Below are 18,239 nucleotides of genomic sequence, written 5' to 3'. Positions count from 1 at the left end.
GTTGGCACGTGCATTTTACAAAAAGAGGCATCACTCGGTGGAAGAATCCTAAGCAGATCAGAACGCTGATCATTAAACAGATTATAGGATGTGTTAAGCTCTCTCATGTGAACAAACAGTACACTGTTAACATCCATGTCAATGGGACGTGTTCCCTTGTATAAATTTGTAATTCCAAGCATATCAAGGAGTTTGGTTGGAAACTCAACGTTTACTTCTCTAGTTTTGGGCATAGTAAGAGTAGCAATGAGACTTGCATGATTTAAACTCGCTGTAATACCTACTGGAGCAAACAATTCTTTCTCTAAAGTGCAGAAGTCATAGTAACCATCTTCTACAGAATGTGTTTTACCATTAATTCTAACCCAGTTGTTAGCCTTTTTTTTACTGATATTATACCAAGTAACCTTGTACATAATTTCATGCAGTGCAACTTTCATTCCTCCATTTTGATTGTTGATAGGGTTTGCAAGTTTAACTGGCACACTAGTCTTCACATTTGTTAGTGTGATAAACATTTTTTATTCAACAACAAAAATGAGTCAGTATAAATTCAACAAAGACGTTAAATACAAAACTGGACCATATTACAATCCAAAGACTATTTCTTTCCATGAGTTGGACTTTGCTGTAACAGAAACACAATCCATTCGCGTTAAAGTGCCTGACCCATTCCATTCTTACCTAAATCCCCCAATCAAAAATGATAGTGTTCCAAAGATGTGGAACTCTCACCCAATTCAGTTCTATCAGAATCAGTTAAACTTTGCAATATTCTGTGCAACCACAGGATGTGGAGTGTCCTATGCAGACCACATGAATAATTCAAACTTACTGACAAAGTGTGTGTACACATTTCACGTTTACTATCAGTGCAGGAGAATCTTGTCTGAACTTCAGGCACCAATGCCGCATGAAAAGAGCTGGAACCCATTCAACAATAGGATAAACATGAAAGTGTATGAGCGTCTCTGCAATGAATTCAATATAGATTTTAAGACCGACTTTAGGCAAAAGCAAGACAAAAACCATGGCATGGGAACACTATATTTATGGGGTGTCCACAGGAGGTATAATTTTGATTACTGGCCAGGTCATACATCTTTTTCTTCAAATGTGCAGGTACAGTTAGGATCAATAGAACAACAGCACCACAATGCATGGACTACTTTTATATTAGACACCGGCAAAGGTTTCACTGGATCAGGTGTTGAAAGGATCAATGAATCTATCCGAACATATGCGTGGTGCTTGCTAGGCTCGCAGGCACAGACACGATCAAACATAATGAGAACAAGCACAGGGTTTGGTGCACAGAAACAGTTGTTATCAAATTTAGAAGATGTCATAAACTCTGCAGTTGATCTGCCTTCCAGCATCAAAAGGTATCAAGACTCTCTCCGTTATGCAAGATCAAAAGTTGACTTTGCTGTTGGTAACGGCCTTTACATGTTACCTTCTGATCTCCAGCTGCAGATTGGAACAATAACAAATTATAACAATGAAATCATTATTGCTAGTGACACCCAGCCGCTTGGAAAGGGTGAAGAACTGAATTCAGAAATCAGAACGATGCTGCAGCCATATCACAATGAACAGAAACAAAGCGTGACAAGTGAAGATCACGCTGCAGGTGAAGATCATTCTGTCACTAGGGATGATCAAGCTGTTAGTATTAGTGATGATCATGAATCGCAGAAGACTGCTCTAGTAATTGGTGGAGTGGGTGTAGGCTTACTTTTGCTTTATTCTCGTTAGCAGAACACCTGCAATTAAAACTATTAGAGTCCAGAGATGTTCAGCCATGAAACCAACAACTTTACCTGCAAAAGATAACAGCCAGCTAACAATTGAACCAATGATTCCTGGAAGTGCATCCAAAGCTTTTGCTGCTAGTTTCTTTAATAGTTCTGCAATGTGTTTGAGTTGTTTCTTTACCCATCCCGGATCAGATGGAGGTGAAGGTGGAGGTGGAGGTGGAGGTGTGACAGTGCCACCTGTGAGTGTTAACACTAATGTGCTTATTGCAAATCCTAACGCAGTTAGTATACTAGCTATTGTGATTCCCTGCTCTCTGAAAAGCGTTCTAATTCTTTCAGCAAGAGTTGTGTCTTCGTAAAGGATTCTTTGAATTGTATTTTTTATTCTGCTGACCTGTGTTCTCAGTTGTTCTCTATTGTTACTTAGAACTTCTAACCTTATGGCTTTCTCCTCCTGCAAATCTTTTAAACGCTTAGAAATTCTGTTTTTTACTTCTTGTTCTAGGTTCAAATCATCAGCATCAGCAAGTTTTTGTTTCTCTTTGTTTATATCTTCATCCAGCTGACCTAGTTTTGACAGATTATTTGCTATTTCACCTCTGATGGTTTGTAGTGATTGATTAAGGGCTTCTATTTCTCTCATAGGTAATAGTTCATGTGGAGTCTTCAGTGAAGTTTCCTCAGAAAAAGAAGTCTCTATCTCTTGTATAAGTTGATCAGCCTCATCTGCAAGTTTATTAAGATCTTGCAATGGAACAGATTCTATTTGAGTAGCAGTTGGTAGTCCTAGTTCTGCTTTTTGAAGTAAGGAAACAACATGGGAAGGTGATGACCGTGTGCTAGGCACAATATCTAATTGCCTAAGTCGATTAGCAGTAAGTTTTTGTTTTAGTGAAACTTTTGATAGAAACTTAGCAGGATTAGATTTATATGTAAGTTGGACTTTTTCTCCTTTATCGCTAGTTGTATATAAATGATTTGCTTCCATTTTGAACTGGTTTGGATCTAAAACATCAGGTTCTTCTCCTAAACTTTTGTAGAAATCTCTAACTTTACCTTCCAGAAGTTCATGTCGTGCCACCTCATAATGCAGTGAATGATGGTAGGGAACCAAAGGGATTGCTTCGCTCATGTCGTCCGCTGGCTCAAATAAATCTTCAAATCCACCTTCTGCCATTTGTAACTTATTTTTTATTTTGAAAATAAAAAAAGATGGCACAATCGTTCGGTTCTGTTCTTGATCCTTACAGAAGGCTGAAAGAACCTCTCGGGGTAAAAGGAATAAGGCAAACAGTTATAGTCACAAATAATCCTTCTACTATTGATCAGAATGAAATACTTACTGTTAGGTTTCCTAATCTGGGTAAGAACGATGTTATTGTACCAGGCACTGTAAGACTATCATTCAAATTAGAATTAGAATCTGGCTCAGATGCAAATAGGACTTTGGCTTATAATGTAGGAAGAGCAATTGTGAGGAAGATTACTGTCAAACTGGAAGGGCGGGAAGTGATGTCATTGAATAATGCAGATGTTTTTTTAGTTTACGCAGATAATTGGTTAACTGACAATGAAAAGAAAAACAGAGTGTTTCAAGGGATTCAGTCAGACAATGGGATAAAAGTTAGAATAGGAGCCGGAGATAAAGCTGACAACAAAAAAGATAACGCTGTCAATGTTGCTTTTGGAAACAAATTTTGTATTCCACTTGACTTTGAACTCATAAATTCACATCCTCCCTTCTATCAAGGAGCATTGCGTGACAGGCTGTCATACGACCTGACTTTCAATAGTTATGATCGTGTTATGCTTTCAGAAGACCCGGAAGCAAAGTATAAGGTGTCTGGAATTTCTTTAGAGTTTGATGTTGTAAACCATCCTGAACTGGCTAGACTTATAGAAAATCAGTACAGTTCTAAGCTGCCTATCTATTATGAAAGAGTGTTGAATCACAGTACACTTTCAAAAAGCCAGGCTGATCCAATCTGGAACATTAACTTGAATACACCAGCTAGGTCAATGAAGGGAATACTTATGTTGTTTGAGGAACCAAAAGATTCATATGAAAGGCAAATAGAAAAGTTTTACAATCCACTAATCAATAGAGTATATTGCACAATTGAAGGGCAGCCAAACCAAATATTTGCATCTGGCATGCTGCCATACCAACACTATGATGAAGCAAGAAAGTACTTTACTGGAGGAAGATTGAAAGACCCAACATCTGATCTTGTGGCTAAAGATCTACATTTACACGGTGTTGGCGTAGAAGATTTCTTGACAAATAAATATGCGTTATGGCTGGATCTCAGAACAACTGACGACAACAAACTGCATGGAAGTGGAAGGCGAATTGAAAACGGATCAGAAGGAATCACAATACAAATTGAAAAGGAAGTAGGGAGTAGTAGTAAATCAGTTAAGATCTACGTGTTTGTTGTGTCAGATGCGCAGTTAAACATCTCTGAAAGCAGATTACAGGATATTGTTTATTGAACGTGTTAAAATGAAGTATCTAGATTTTCTTCCAAAAGATCCACACTGTTCTTTGATTTGTGGGGCAACAGGTTGCGGCAAAACAAGATATGTTTTGGATTTATTACAGACTGTTTACATAAATCACTTTGAACACATAGTCATATTCTGTCCAACCATAAAGCATAACAGAACATACAAGGAGAGAAAATTCATATGGTCTGATCAAAATATATTTATTGTAAATCCTTCTGATCGTCTAAATGTTTGCTTGGAGCATTATTTCGATCTTTTTCAGAACACGCCAACACTGTTTATTATTGATGACTGTGCAGCAGAACGTGACATTGTTAGAAAGAAAAGTGCACTAGCAAAGCTTGCATTCAGTGGACGACATGCATTAATATCAGTTTGGATATTAACACAAAAATACAATGCAGTTCTGAAAGACTTTAGAGAGCAACTCAAAACAATAACATTGTTCTATTCAAAGGACCGTGACAGTTTTGAAGAGTGTCTTCGAGAAAATGATGTCATTGAAAACAAACAGGAGAGAGAAAGAATAAAGAATAATCTGAAATCTTCTAAGCACTCGAAACTGGTTTTAAAAACTGATCAACCAGTTCAGTATGTATGTTTGTAGAAATCCTTGCTAAGTTCTTGTCAAGTTCTTACTCAAGTTCTTACCAAGTTCTTGTCAATTTCTTACTCAAGTTCTTGTCAAGTTCTTACTCAAGTTCTTACTAAGTTCTTACTCAAGTTCTTGTTAAGTTCTTGTTAAGTTCCTACCTAAGTTCTTACTCAAGTTCCTACCTAAGTTCTTGTCAAGTTCTTACTAAGTTCTTACCAAGTTCTTACTCAAGTTCTTGTTAAGTTCCTACCCAAGTTCTTACTCAAGTTCCTACCTAAGTTCTTGTTAAGTTCCTACCTAAGTTCTTACTCAAGTTTAATTACTAGATTTTAATTTTATTCTGCATCAAAATAAAATGAACTGTGATGAATTGCTGATGCAGACTGCTACAGATATTGAAATCTGTGACAGTAGGACTATACCTGATAAAAAAGAAAGATTGTATTCACTTGCTGTTTGTGGAAAAACAAAACACTACCTTGGGCGGCAGTTAACTGTGGAAGAAGTACAACATCTTTCCTCAGAAGATATAGAAAAGTATCATGGACGGTATGAATCAGTGCTTGGTTCTAAGATGGTTAGAAGTATTGGACAGACTGTTATAGGTTTGTACACAAAGATTTTTGGACATTTTACACCTCTCGACTCGGAGGAAGACTTAACACATGATCTAACTCATGACCCTGTTGTTTCCAAGTCCCTCGAATCTCTTGCCTGTGGCCTGTATTATCGATTTGGTGCTTTATTAGTACCATTTGTTGCTGGATTAATTACTTTCAAACACATTAATTTTCAGAATAAAAAAGATGACAGATCAGTTGAAGCAGACAGTGGAGCAGACGAAAATACCAGAAGTGAACACAGTGACAAAGAAACCTGGTAGAGTAGAAGCAGGAAAAAAACTAGCCGAATGGAACAGACAAAAAAAGTTAAATCAAAAGGCAAAGCAGAACATTATGTCTGAAGTTGAGCAGACACCAAACATTCCTGAAGTGACTAAGGTCACACAAACTGATCAAGAATTAAAATCTTCATTTCTATCATACAGAAAAGTAGCTGTAGCAGCTGTTGTTGGAGGAGGTGGATACTTGCTTTACAAACTTTGGCAAGGCAAATATAAAGTGTCAGAAACACCAAAATCAGAAACACCAAAACCAACAAACAAAGCAGTACAAACAATAAAAAAGCCCACAGTAGTACCTGCAGTGGATTCATTTCATATGGAATAATTTTAATATTTTAATTTTGATAACATAAAAATGAGTTCTGAAAAGACAATAGTTAATCTAGTTTATCACGCTGCAGTGATTGGAGGCTTGAGTGTAGGTTACACAATGCTGGGTAAAAGTCTCCTCAGAATGAAACCAGCCGACTTGGGAAAGTTAGACTTCGAAGACGGTGCTAAACTAATTGGTGTTGTGACAGCTTCCTTTGCAACAAAAGACTTCCTGGTGAAGCAAGGAATTATTCCAGAAAATATAAACATGTAAGACAATAAAATGGCTAGCTTGGTTATGATGGTGGGAGGTGCGATTGTAAATGCGCTTGCATTTTCTGGCAGCAACTATTTGTTTTCTAAACTGCAAAATGGTGAAGAGAGGGAAAGGCACAACAAAGCCATGGAACAACTGGCGAAAGCACAGGATGAATACGAGAAGAAACGAATTGCGCAGTTAGACTTTATGAATGATAAACTCAGGCAGCAAGGACATGCAAACAAAACCTTTGCCAATGTTGATGCAGCCATTCAAGAATACTATCTTGTAACTGGAAAGAAAATGAAGACAAGTGCTCCTCCAAAACTGGGTGACTTTTATCAGCCTTCAGAAGAGCAGAAGGTGGGCGAGATTGTTTTCATTGTTATTGGTATGGCTGTTGTTTACTTTATTGCGCGTGCTGTCAAATCTTAATATTCTGTCATTTAAAAAACCATGAGTGATGCTTTGTTATCTAAAATATATTATTCCCCAAAAGGATACTGGAAAGGAAGAACTGCTATTGACAAGCTCAGTGACGCAGCAGGTGTTTCTCAAGATACAGCAAAGAAATGGTTGTCAAAGCAGGCAGTTTGGCAGATCTATTTACCTGCACCAAGAAAAATTACACGACCACACTTTGTTAACATTAAACCGAATGACACTCATCAAATAGACCTGCTGTATTTACCGCACGACACAGTCAGAAGGAAGAAATATAAGTATGCACTGACTGTAGTTGATGTTGCAACAAGATACAAAGATGCTGAACCGTTGACAGAGAAAAGTGCTATAGCTACAGCTGTTGCCCTGCAAGAAATTTACAGACGTGGACCACTAAAGTATCCCAGAATGATTCAGTGCGATGATGGTAAGGAGTTTAAAGGAGCTGTCAACCAGCTTCTGTTAAAACATCATGTTACAGTGAAGAGAGGTATTCCAGGAAACCACAGGTCACAGGCTATTGTTGAGAGCTTTAACAAACAGTTGGCAGAAAAACTGTTTTCATATCAGTACCATCAGGAATTTTTGGACACAGAAAGTAAATTGCGTAACACTGAATGGGTCAAAAGATTACCATCAGTACTTAGAGCAATGAATCTGGAGGTATTTAAAGCTACAGGGTTAAGACCAGTTGATGCAATCAAACAGAAAACAATACCTGTTGCTCCAAAGTCAACAACACCAGTGGCATTACTACCTTTCAATCAGAAAGTCAGATATTTATATGCACCCGGTGAAGCTGAGGGTGACAGCAGGAAGCGTGCAACGGATCCAATCTGGAGTATTGACATTCATGAAATCAAGAGAGTAGTAGAGACAAATCCACCTATATATTACTTGAGAGAACCAGCACCGCAAAGAGCCTTTGTAAAAGAGGAATTACAATTAGTTCCACGTGGTACAAATGTTAAATGATTTTTTATTTCAGATTTTATAGTGTTAACAAAAATGGAAGCTCTGAGAAAGAATTCTAAGCAACTTCATTTTTTTAATTTATATTTTTATTTTGAGTTATAAAATCAAACTCACAGCGATGGAAGACTCTGTATTAGAATCTTTATCGACAGTATTTGACACCGTTGAATTACAAGTAACGGATCCTCAAAATGTGCAGTCCAGTGTGCAAGACGCCATTGAACAAATTCCAAACAATTTGTTGATTGAACCTCCAGTAAAAGTGCAGATAGTCAGTTTAATAAAATACAAAACAGTCAGTGATGAGGTGCTAGAAGTTCATGTTTCAACCAGACAACTAGCACTTAATTCTATGGCAGAATTGAATGGAAACTGGGCAGATGAAATGATGAAACGGTTTGAGCAAGCTGCAGAGGATGCAAAGATGAAAGGATCCGGATGGTCAGAAGGTGAAATTATAAAAATAGAATTGAAGCTAAGTAAATTTGCCCCCATCAGAGGTAGAAGTTACATACCTTTACCTCCTGCTCTTGTCAAAAAACGTGCTGTGCTGAACATAAAGAATGATGATGACAAATGTTTTATGTGGTGTGTTCTGGCAAGACTGTACAGTGTAAAGAAAAATGCAGAAAGAGTGTCTAACTATCATGCATACAGAAATAAACTAAACTTTACTGGTATTGAATTTCCTGTCAGCATTACAAGCATTGACAAATTTGAACAGCAAAACAAACCCATCACCGTAAATGTTTACACGTGGGATGAAGAAGATGAACTGAAACCAGTCAGAATATCAAAGAACTCACCAACGATTGGTGATTGTGATACTAACCATGTTGACATGTTACTAATGACTGATGGTGTAACATATCATTACACTTTGATTCGTACAATGAGTAGACTGATGGCGAGCACAAGCAATCACAATAGTAAACAAGACTTTTGTAGGCGATGTCTCTTGCGTATTCCATCAATTCATGCAGCACTTATACACAAGCAACATTGTAAGAGCGTTGATGATGCGGTTGTGAAGTTAACAACACCACCGCCAGACAGCAAAGTGTATTTTAAGAATGTATGCAAACTACAGAAAAGTCCTTATGTTGTTTATGCTGACTTTGAATCTATCATTGTGCCATATGAAGGACCTTTACCAAAAGACCTACCTAAAACAGTAACTCTAAGTAATCATCAAGTCTGTTCATATGCATTTATTGTTGTTAGTTCAGATGGTAAACATTCTAAACCGCAATTGTACAGAGGACCTAATGCAGCAAAGAACTTCTTACAGCAAATGAACCAAGTGCGAAATGACTGCTCCAAACAACTGAATCTTTCAGACATTGTTATGAAACCTGAAGACCAAGAACAGTTTAACTCTACCACACAGTGTTGGATATGCGAACAAAGTCTAACACCAAACACAGACAATCCAATAGTAAGAGATCATGATCATGTAAGTGGGCAGTTCCGAGGAGCAGCACACAGCAAATGTAATCTACAATTAAAGTTTGATCCTAAGACTTGGAAGCTTCCAATCTTCTTCCATAACTTGCGCGGTTATGATTCACATCTGATCATGCAGGCAGTAACTGATGAATACAAAGCAAGATGCATTGCGCAGTCTTCAGAAAAGTACATGGCCTTTACTCTGAATAGTTTACACTTCTACGATTCTGCTCAACATCTGATGGGAACACTTGAGTCTTTATCTTCATCACTAACTGCTTTCCCAATCACATGTAAGTACTTTGACAGTGACTTAGTTAGAAAGGGAGTCTATCCATATGAATACATGGATTCGTGGGAGAGGTTTGATGAAGATGAGTTACCACCAAAGGATGCTTACTTCTCACGGCTGAAGGGTAAAGGTATAAGTGACGAAGACTATGAACACGCTAAGACTGCATGGAATAAATTAGGATGTAATACAATGGGTGATTATCATGATCAATATTTGTTGGCTGATGTTTGTTTACTTGCAGATATATTTGAGAATTACAGAAGAACATGTATGAAGCACTACAATCTAGATCCTTCACATTACATATCTGCACCAGGCATGAGCTGGGATGCATTTCTTAGATTTACAGGAGTAAAGATTGACTTGCTATCAGATCTTCCTACACTTCAGATGATTGAAAATGGACTACGTGGAGGAATCAGTATGGCTTCACACAATTACTGCAAAGCCAACAACAAATACTTGGACGACTTTGATCCTATGAAACCTTCTAATTACATCATGTATCTAGATGCAAACAATTTGTATGGTTGGGCAATGTGTCAGACGCTTCCACTTCGGAACTTTAAGATCTATTCAGGACCATTTTCACAATGTGTTGTGCTGACAATATTAAAAGCAGGCCCAGACAGTCGAAAGGGATGGATACTAGAAGTTGACTTAGACTATCCACTATCACTTCATGATCTACATAATGATTATCCTTTAGCGGCTGAGAGGTTAAAAGTAAACCCAAGAGAACCTCCAAAGCTGGTGCCCAATCTGTTTCACAAAAAGAAGTATGTGTGTCACTACAGACTGTTACAGTTTTACATTAGACATGGATTAATTTTGAAGGCTGTTCATCGTATAATTTTATTTGATCAAGAACAGTTTATGAAACCTTACATCATGAAAAACACAGAACTGAGAACCAAAGCCGCTGATGCATCAGAGAAAGACTTTTTTAAACTGATGAACAACAGTTGCTTTGGTAAGACAATGGAAAACCCACACAAGAGAAAGGATGTTAGACTTGTTACAAGAGAAAATGAGGCCATCAAGCTGACATCCAAACCACAGTATCAAGACTTTAAATACTTTCATGAACAGCTGTATGGTATCTTAATGAAAAAACTTGTAGTCAAGCTTGACAAACCAGTATTCATAGGCTTTACTGTGCTAGAGTTGTCAAAACTGTTGATGCTTGAGTTTTTGTATGATTATTTGAAACCAAGATATCCCAAATCGAGAGTACTTTACACAGACACAGATTCATTCTTACTTGACATTCCAGCGGATGACATTTACAAAGATCTAGAAGCTGAAAGTCCTGCAGTAAAAGGAAAAGATTCTTTTTATGACACTTGCGACTACCCTAAAGAATCACCATTGCACTCAAATGTTAACAAGAAGGTTATTGGAAAGATGAAAGATGAAATGAATGGGAAGATAATTAAGGAGTATGTTGGATTGCGTGCAAAGATGTACAGTGTTGCAAGTGAGAAAGGGGTGGTTAAAAAAGCAAAGGGTGTAAGCAAACAGGTTGTAAAGTCGAGCATATCGCATGATAACTACAAGGAAGCACTGTTTCAGAAGCGAGTGTTTCACCATGACAACCCTAAGATCAGTTCCGCGCTTCATCAGATCAACACAACTATTGTAAACAAGAAATCTTTAGATGCTAATGACACAAAGCGCGTTTATTCATCACCAGAATATTCTTATGCAATTGGACACTGGAGAACAAACGGATGCGGCTCCAAATAGTCTGAGTGTGTAATAAGAATTTTTGTCAATCGGGAAAACCCGCTATGACAGCTTTGTTTTGACTGCAGCGGGGGAGAGGAAGTTGCTTGCGTTTGGGAAGTGTTTGTGTGAAAGGGGGAGTGGGCTTTGTTGAGTTTCAAAGCAGCCACCAAGTACACTTGTCAAAGCTTGAATCAATAAACAAGTCATTTGCATAAAGTGCACTCGGCGGCCGCCCGAAGGCAGCCTTTGAAGCGAAGCGAAGCGAAGCGAAGCAGGGTGTTGACCTATTTTGGCGCAACTGGCAGTTGCGTGACCTGATTGCAGTGTTAGCTCTAACTCTTTTTTCCTACTCTTGTGATTGCTGTTGATGTATATTTGGAACCATTGACGTCACTTTCTCAGCCCAATCGCGAAGCAGGGTGTTGACCTATTTTGGCGCAACTGGCAGTTGCGTGACCTGATTGCTGTTGATGTATATTTGGAACCATTGACGTCACTTTCTCAGCCCAATCGCGAAGCAGGGTGTTGACCTATTTTGGCGCAACTGGCAGTTGCGTGACCTGATTGCTGTTGATGTATATTTGGAACCATTGACGTCACTTTCTCAGCCCAATCGCGAAGCAGGGTGTTGACCTATTTTGGCGCAACTGGCAGTTGCGTGACCTGATTGCAGCCTACTCTTGTGATTGCTGTTGATGTATATTTGGAACCATTGACGTCACTTTCTCAGCCCAATAAAGCCTGATATCCTCATTCTTTTCAAACATGGTTTTGAGTTCTTTTCTCATGTTGAAGACTTCATAAAAAGACATCCCAACTGTGCTGAATTTGGCTCTGTATGGAAATAGTAAACGGGCAATCTCCCTCAATCTCCGTGCATACGTAGAAGAAATTTTAACGTTTCTTTCCAACCAGCCATCCCAGGTCTCATTATGAATGCCTTGTTCTGCTTCATAAAACTTAAATGCGATTTCTAGAACCATTCCATATTGCAAATTGAAGCCCATTGAAGTTGCCTCCTGTCTTTGTATGTGTCTATATCCCTCAACTAACTTTTCAATGGCACTTGCTGATGATGTGATATCTTCCGGATTAAAAAAGAACACTTCCTTCCTAACTTTCATGCTTACATCAACAATTTTTGACTTTAAATATTCGTGGAGTTCATTGAACGTCATTGTTGTTTTGGTTTTCTTTGGTTTTCCTCCATACAAATCTGAAAGTTTCCGTTTTGGGCGTGAAGGAAATTTAGGTAGTTTTCCACTCTGAGATGGCCCTTCATTTTTCATTTGCGATAATACTTCAACAAAATTGTTGAGGTAACTGAGGTGCTCTTCAATAGTTAAAAACTGCTCAGAATTCCATTCACTCAATGATTCCGGTAAAACCATAGTTGGTGAATGTAAAATTAAAGTTGATGACTGTGTTGAAAAATCTAATAGATTTTGATGAGCAACTTGTGATTCAAGAATTTCTCTCTCTAATTCTTCAGAAATGCTATCTTGAGACATAAATATTTAGCAAATATAGTGACAGTAAAAACACTTCTCTCACAGAAAACACAACTGCACGGCATCCGATTCCGGAATGAAATGGCAAAATCACCAGGCTATGTTACAATCAATACCAAGTGGTGGGCGGACGTGACGTAACTGTTGCTATCACATGATTTAATCTTGTCTTGCCATTGGAGGAATCAGTATAGAAGACAAGCTTGCTGTTTGTTTTTACCAGATCAATACGGTAGTTATGGCTAGCCGACCGTACGGGCAGATTGGATCAATACGCACGCTGGCTGCAACTAGTTAATATTTCAATGGAAACTAAATTTAGCGTTGCACAGAGAGAAAGGGGGAATGTACGTTCTGGGTTACTGATTCCGACAGACCCGGCATTGGTTCAAAACAACCTTACTTTACTATATTTTTTTTTGTATGGATTTATGCAGTATTTTTCTGATTTTGTCGCATGTTTCATTTTAGTAAAAGTTTAGTCCAGAAGCCTATTTTGCGTTAATATTTAGGGTCTGTCGGAATCGGTGAGCCAGAACGTACATTCTCCCTTTCTCTCATATATTTCCACTCTGTATTCTTCCTTTGATGTGCGGCTTATTTTCATTCTTCGACGTTTGCTATCGGTATACTTTTTCAATTTTGGTGCGCCCTATCGGCCCCCTGCGCCCAATGGGTGACTGGATTACAATTTTTTTTATTGTAGCGCCTTGTAACCCGGAAAATACGGTACTCATGCTGTTTGACAGACAAAAAACACAGCTTCCAACAAAGACACAAAGACAAAGAGAGTAGTTTGAGTTGTACAAGTACAGTGGAACCCCCTTCAACACCTAAAAAAATGTGTGAAAATCAGGTCTTAAAAAGAAGGGAGTGTAAAAATGGAGGTAAATTTATAGAGGCTATGAACTTCTTCTTTCTTCTTCTTCTGCGTTCGTGGGCTGAAACTCCCACGTACACTCGTGGGTTTTTTGCACAAGTGGAATTTTACGTGTATGACCGTTTTTTTACCCCGCCATTTAGGCAGCCATACGCCGTTTTCGGAGGAAGCATGCTGGGTATTTTCGTGTTTCTATAACCCACCGAACTCTGACATGGATTACAGGATCTTTTTCGTGCGCACTTGTTCTTGTGCTTGCGTGTACACACGGGGGTGTTCGGACACCGAGGAGAGTCTGCACACAAAGTTGACTCTGAGAAATAAATCTCTCGCCGAACGTGGGGACGAACTCACGCTGACAGCGGCCAACTGGATACAAATCCAGCGCGCTACCGACTGAGCTACATCCCCGCCCTGAGGCTATGAACAAGCCTCCATCTTTAAAAAATCAAGGTCTTAAAAAGGGGGAAGTTGTAAATTGGGGGGGGGGGGGGATTAAGAGGGAGGTTACACTGTATAAATACCATATCGTAATCACCTCATTTCACTGAAACACCACTCCTTTCATTCTCTCACCTGGAAAGTTTTCTCTCCTTCTGGCACAGAGTTGTCTCTGACCGTGACGTTCACAAAGCCAAAGTTCTGCTCATTGTCAAAGTTCAGTCTACCTGCAGAACCCTGGAATAAAACACAACATATGGCAACAAAAAAAAAAAGTCTGTTTACGGTAACATAGGCCAAAACAATAGGGTCGGTAGGTCGGGATTTTTTTTCCCTCCAAAAAACCATATTTTTACGTTATTTTGCAAAAAAAACAAGATTTTTTTTCTCTTTTTTTTTCTTTTTTTCCCCAAATGCCAAAAAAAGTCTAGGGTCGCGCGAAAAAAATAGGGTCGGTCGGGTTACCGTAAACAGACCTATTTTTTTTTTTGCCTATGAAAGATAGAACAGACAAGACTTTTTGTCACAATATAGCTGTGATGAAGCATGTAAGAACCATCCCTAGCCTTACTCCTATCACTCCCCTGCTCCGAAATAAGTTTTAGCGCATGGCTAGTTTATATCATGTCACATAACTGCTGTACTATTGTCAATGCAAATTTAACATCTATACTGTGCTCCTATGTCAAGGCTTTTGTTCAATATAATCTACAAATAAGTTCATGAACAGATAAAGGAGAAGTTCCTTGATACAAATGTGTACTTGGTTTTCTAAGAATTTTATGATTCAAGCATACATTGATGTTTGACAAGAAAGAAGACATTTGCGGCGTTTGCATCAAAAGTGGGTGTGGTCTTAGTTCCAATTGAATGTACCCTTATGCTTTCCCACTTACCCCTGCGCAGCCATCGCATCCCCATATATAAGTATATAGCTGTATGCTGCAAGCAATTCTGCTTTAAACAATTATAATCCACATAGACATAGACCCTAGCTGGCCCAAGGATGGCATTGAAATCCAAATGGGGGAAAAAACAACTACCAAATATTAGATTGTGGGAAGAATGGAGAAAAAAATGGTATTGTTCAAATGGGAATTTGGGCTTTTGTGTATGAACAATTTAAAGAACACAGACATTAAGCAGAAGAGGAGGCATTGGGTGCAGAACAAACATTTAAAACAACCAAGAAAAGAAAAAACAAGTCGCGTAAGGCGAAAATACAATATTTAGTCAAGTAGCTGTCGAACTCACAGAATGAAACTGAACGCAATGCCATTTTACTCGTAGCATCGTCAGGCCACCGCTCATGGCAAAGGCAGTGAAATTGACAAGAAAAGCGGGGTAGTAGTTGCGCTAAGAAGGATAGCACGCTTTTCTGTACCTCTCTTTGTTTTAACTTTCTGAGCGTGTTTTTAATCCAAACATATCATATCTATATGTTTTTGGAATCAGGAACCGACAAGGAATAAGATGAAAGTGTTTTTAAATTGATTTGGACAATTTAATTTTGATAATAATTTTTATATATTTAATTTTCAGAGCTTGTTTTTAATCCGAATATAACATATTTATATGTTTTTGGAATCAGCAAATGATGGAGAATAAGATAAACGTAAATTTGGATCGTTTTATAAATTTTTCTTTTTTTTTTACAATTTTCCAATTTTTAATGACCAAAGTCATTAATTAATTTTTAAGCCACCAAGCTGAAATGCAATACCGAACCCCGGGCTTCGTCGAAGATTACTTGACCAAAATTTGAACCAATTTGGTTGAAAAATGAGGGCGTGACAGTGCCGCCTCAACTTTCACGAAAAGCCGGATATGACGTCATCAAAGACATTTATCAAAAAAATGAAAAAAACGTTCGGGGATTTCATACCCAGGAACTCTCATGTCAAATTTCATAAAGATCGGTCCAGTAGTTTAGTCTGAATCGCTCTACACACACACACACACACACACACGCACGCACGCACACACGCACGCACATACACCACGACCCTCGTTTCGATTCCCCCTCGATGTTAAAATATTTAGTCAAAACTTGACTAAATATAAAAATCAGTCAAACTACAAGTTATGAATTCCACATAACTCATGGGTAAATAGGCATAATAACCACATTCGGACTTGGGGAAAAAAAGCAAAACATTAAACCAAGTTCCTTTAAAAAAAAACTAAAAAAAACCACCCAGATGCCTCAACTTGCTCATATTATAAGTGGCATCTTTCATAATTGTGACCCTCCACCACGAAATGAGTCGCATGTCACCTCGCGCGGTTCTGCGCTAGGCTTAATATAAGTCCGGGGAGTGTCTGGTAACAGTGTGAGGGTCACCTTAGTCACAGGCTTATAACTCAAACAGTTTTTGCTCTTTTTTAAAACGGTTTACACCACTGGATAGAGCATAAAAATCTCTTTAGGAATGTACAAATATGAAAATCATGCAAAGGTGACATGCGACTCATCCCGTGGTGGAGGGTCACAATTATTAAAAAAGCAAAACTGATAATGACTCTACTTTCTCAAGCACCAGAACGGCACACCAGATAGTCCCAAAGCAAAGAAAACAACAATCGCTTATGAGTAGTCATGCATAACTCATCCCAACTTAACATGTGCTGTTCATACTCTTCTTGCTATGCAAGAAATTATACTGTACCAGTTATTTTCAGAACCCCTGGTAAGACGTTTCTCAAAACATACTTACATTAACCTATGAACAACAAAAAGAATGCATTCAAGTTGAAAAGCAAATCAAGTCACCTGAAAACAATACATCAAATTATGTTTTGAATTATAAGTGAAACACAAATCACTGAAATGTTAACGTAAATGCTTCGGTAACCGTTGTGTTGGCAGTCCTAGAAATCAATTGAAGACACAGTAACATGGTGATCGAGGTCTTCCATACACAATACAGCCCTAAAAGGTGGTGTAACGTTTTCACCAAACACTTTGTCTTGATTGACAATCAATTGCTAATAAACAACACAGAAATGTATCATGCTACTTTTGTAACCAGTAAACATTTTCCATAAATTAAAAGAAATCTTCTTCTTCTTCTTCTTCGTTCATGGGCTTAGACTCCCACGTACACTCGTGTTTTTGCACGAGTGGAATTTTACGTGTATGACCGTTTTTACCCCGCCATTTAGGCAGCCATACGCCGCTTTCGGAGGAAGCATGCTGGGTATTTTCGTGTTTCTATAACCCACCGAACTCTGACATGGATTACAGGATCTTTTCCGTGCGCACTTGGTCTTGTGCTTGCGTGTACACACGAAGGGGGATAAGCCACTAGCAGGTCTGCACATAAGTTGACCTGGGAGATCGGAAAAATCTCCACACTTAACCCACCAGGCGACAGCGACCGGGATTCGAACCCTCAACCTTCCGATTAAGAGGCCGACGTCTTACCACCCCGCCACAGCGCCCGTCATTAAAAGAAATAAAAAAACATTCATCTGAAGATCCTACTTGGCTGGGCAGCAAACAAAGCAACAACATCCGCCTGAACTCACCACATAATCAGGCGGCGTTTTTCCCTCGCTGACGGCAGTTTTGTCGATGGTGCGCCACTCCACTGAAATGGCTCCCAGGGTTCCTTGCGCTCGTTCCACAACAAGGGGGACAACTCCACCCTCTTCTCCCACTCTCACCTTCATTAAAAACACAAAAGCGTCAAATTAAAGAAATGGAATTGTATCATTTCATTCTTTCAAACTAACTTTCTGCATTTGATGACTGCACTCACTAAAGACATATTATATCTTTATTTTCTTCCTGTAGAAAGCCACAGTGCACGTTGCAGAATGTCATGCACAAGCCAATAAAACTCATTGAATCTTCTTTGAGCATTTGAATGCTTGTGTTTGTGTGTGTGTGTGTGTGTGTGTGTGTGTGTGTGTGTCTGTCTGTCTGTATGTGTGTGTGTGTCTGTGTGTGTGTGTCTGTGTGTGTGTGTCTGTGTCTGTGTGTGGTGTGTGTGGGAGGGGGGGAGATGCCTGTCTGTTTTTCTCTGTCTGCCTGTGTCTGCCCATGTGGATCTGTCTGCTGGCTTTGCCTTTGACTGCATATATGTCTGCCAGTGATGTGTACAAGAGACAAGAAGTGTATGCAAGAGTGTGACAGTATGTACTACAACACGTACAAACACAAGACC

At 38.8% G+C, this 18,239-nt stretch overlaps 1 protein-coding gene across 1 annotated transcript in view; it reads right to left on the bottom strand.

Moving 5' to 3' along the window:
* Positions 1 to 18,239, bottom strand: part of LOC138957261 (adhesion G-protein coupled receptor V1-like) — a 230,200-nt gene that overhangs the window by 172,212 nt on the left and 39,749 nt on the right. The window contains exons 27-28 of the mRNA XM_070328430.1: positions 17,599 to 17,736; positions 14,203 to 14,304 (exon numbers count right to left, since the gene is read on the bottom strand). Of these exons, the coding sequence (XP_070184531.1) occupies positions 14,203 to 14,304; positions 17,599 to 17,736 (240 nt within the window). The remainder of the gene's footprint in view (positions 1 to 14,202; positions 14,305 to 17,598; positions 17,737 to 18,239) is intronic.

This window comes from Littorina saxatilis, linkage group LG1 (genome assembly GCF_037325665.1).
Source record: "Littorina saxatilis isolate snail1 linkage group LG1, US_GU_Lsax_2.0, whole genome shotgun sequence".
Taxonomy (NCBI): domain Eukaryota; kingdom Metazoa; phylum Mollusca; class Gastropoda; order Littorinimorpha; family Littorinidae; genus Littorina; species Littorina saxatilis.
Note: the sequence above shows the minus strand (reverse complement) of the source record. Positions and strands in the feature narration are given on the sequence as shown.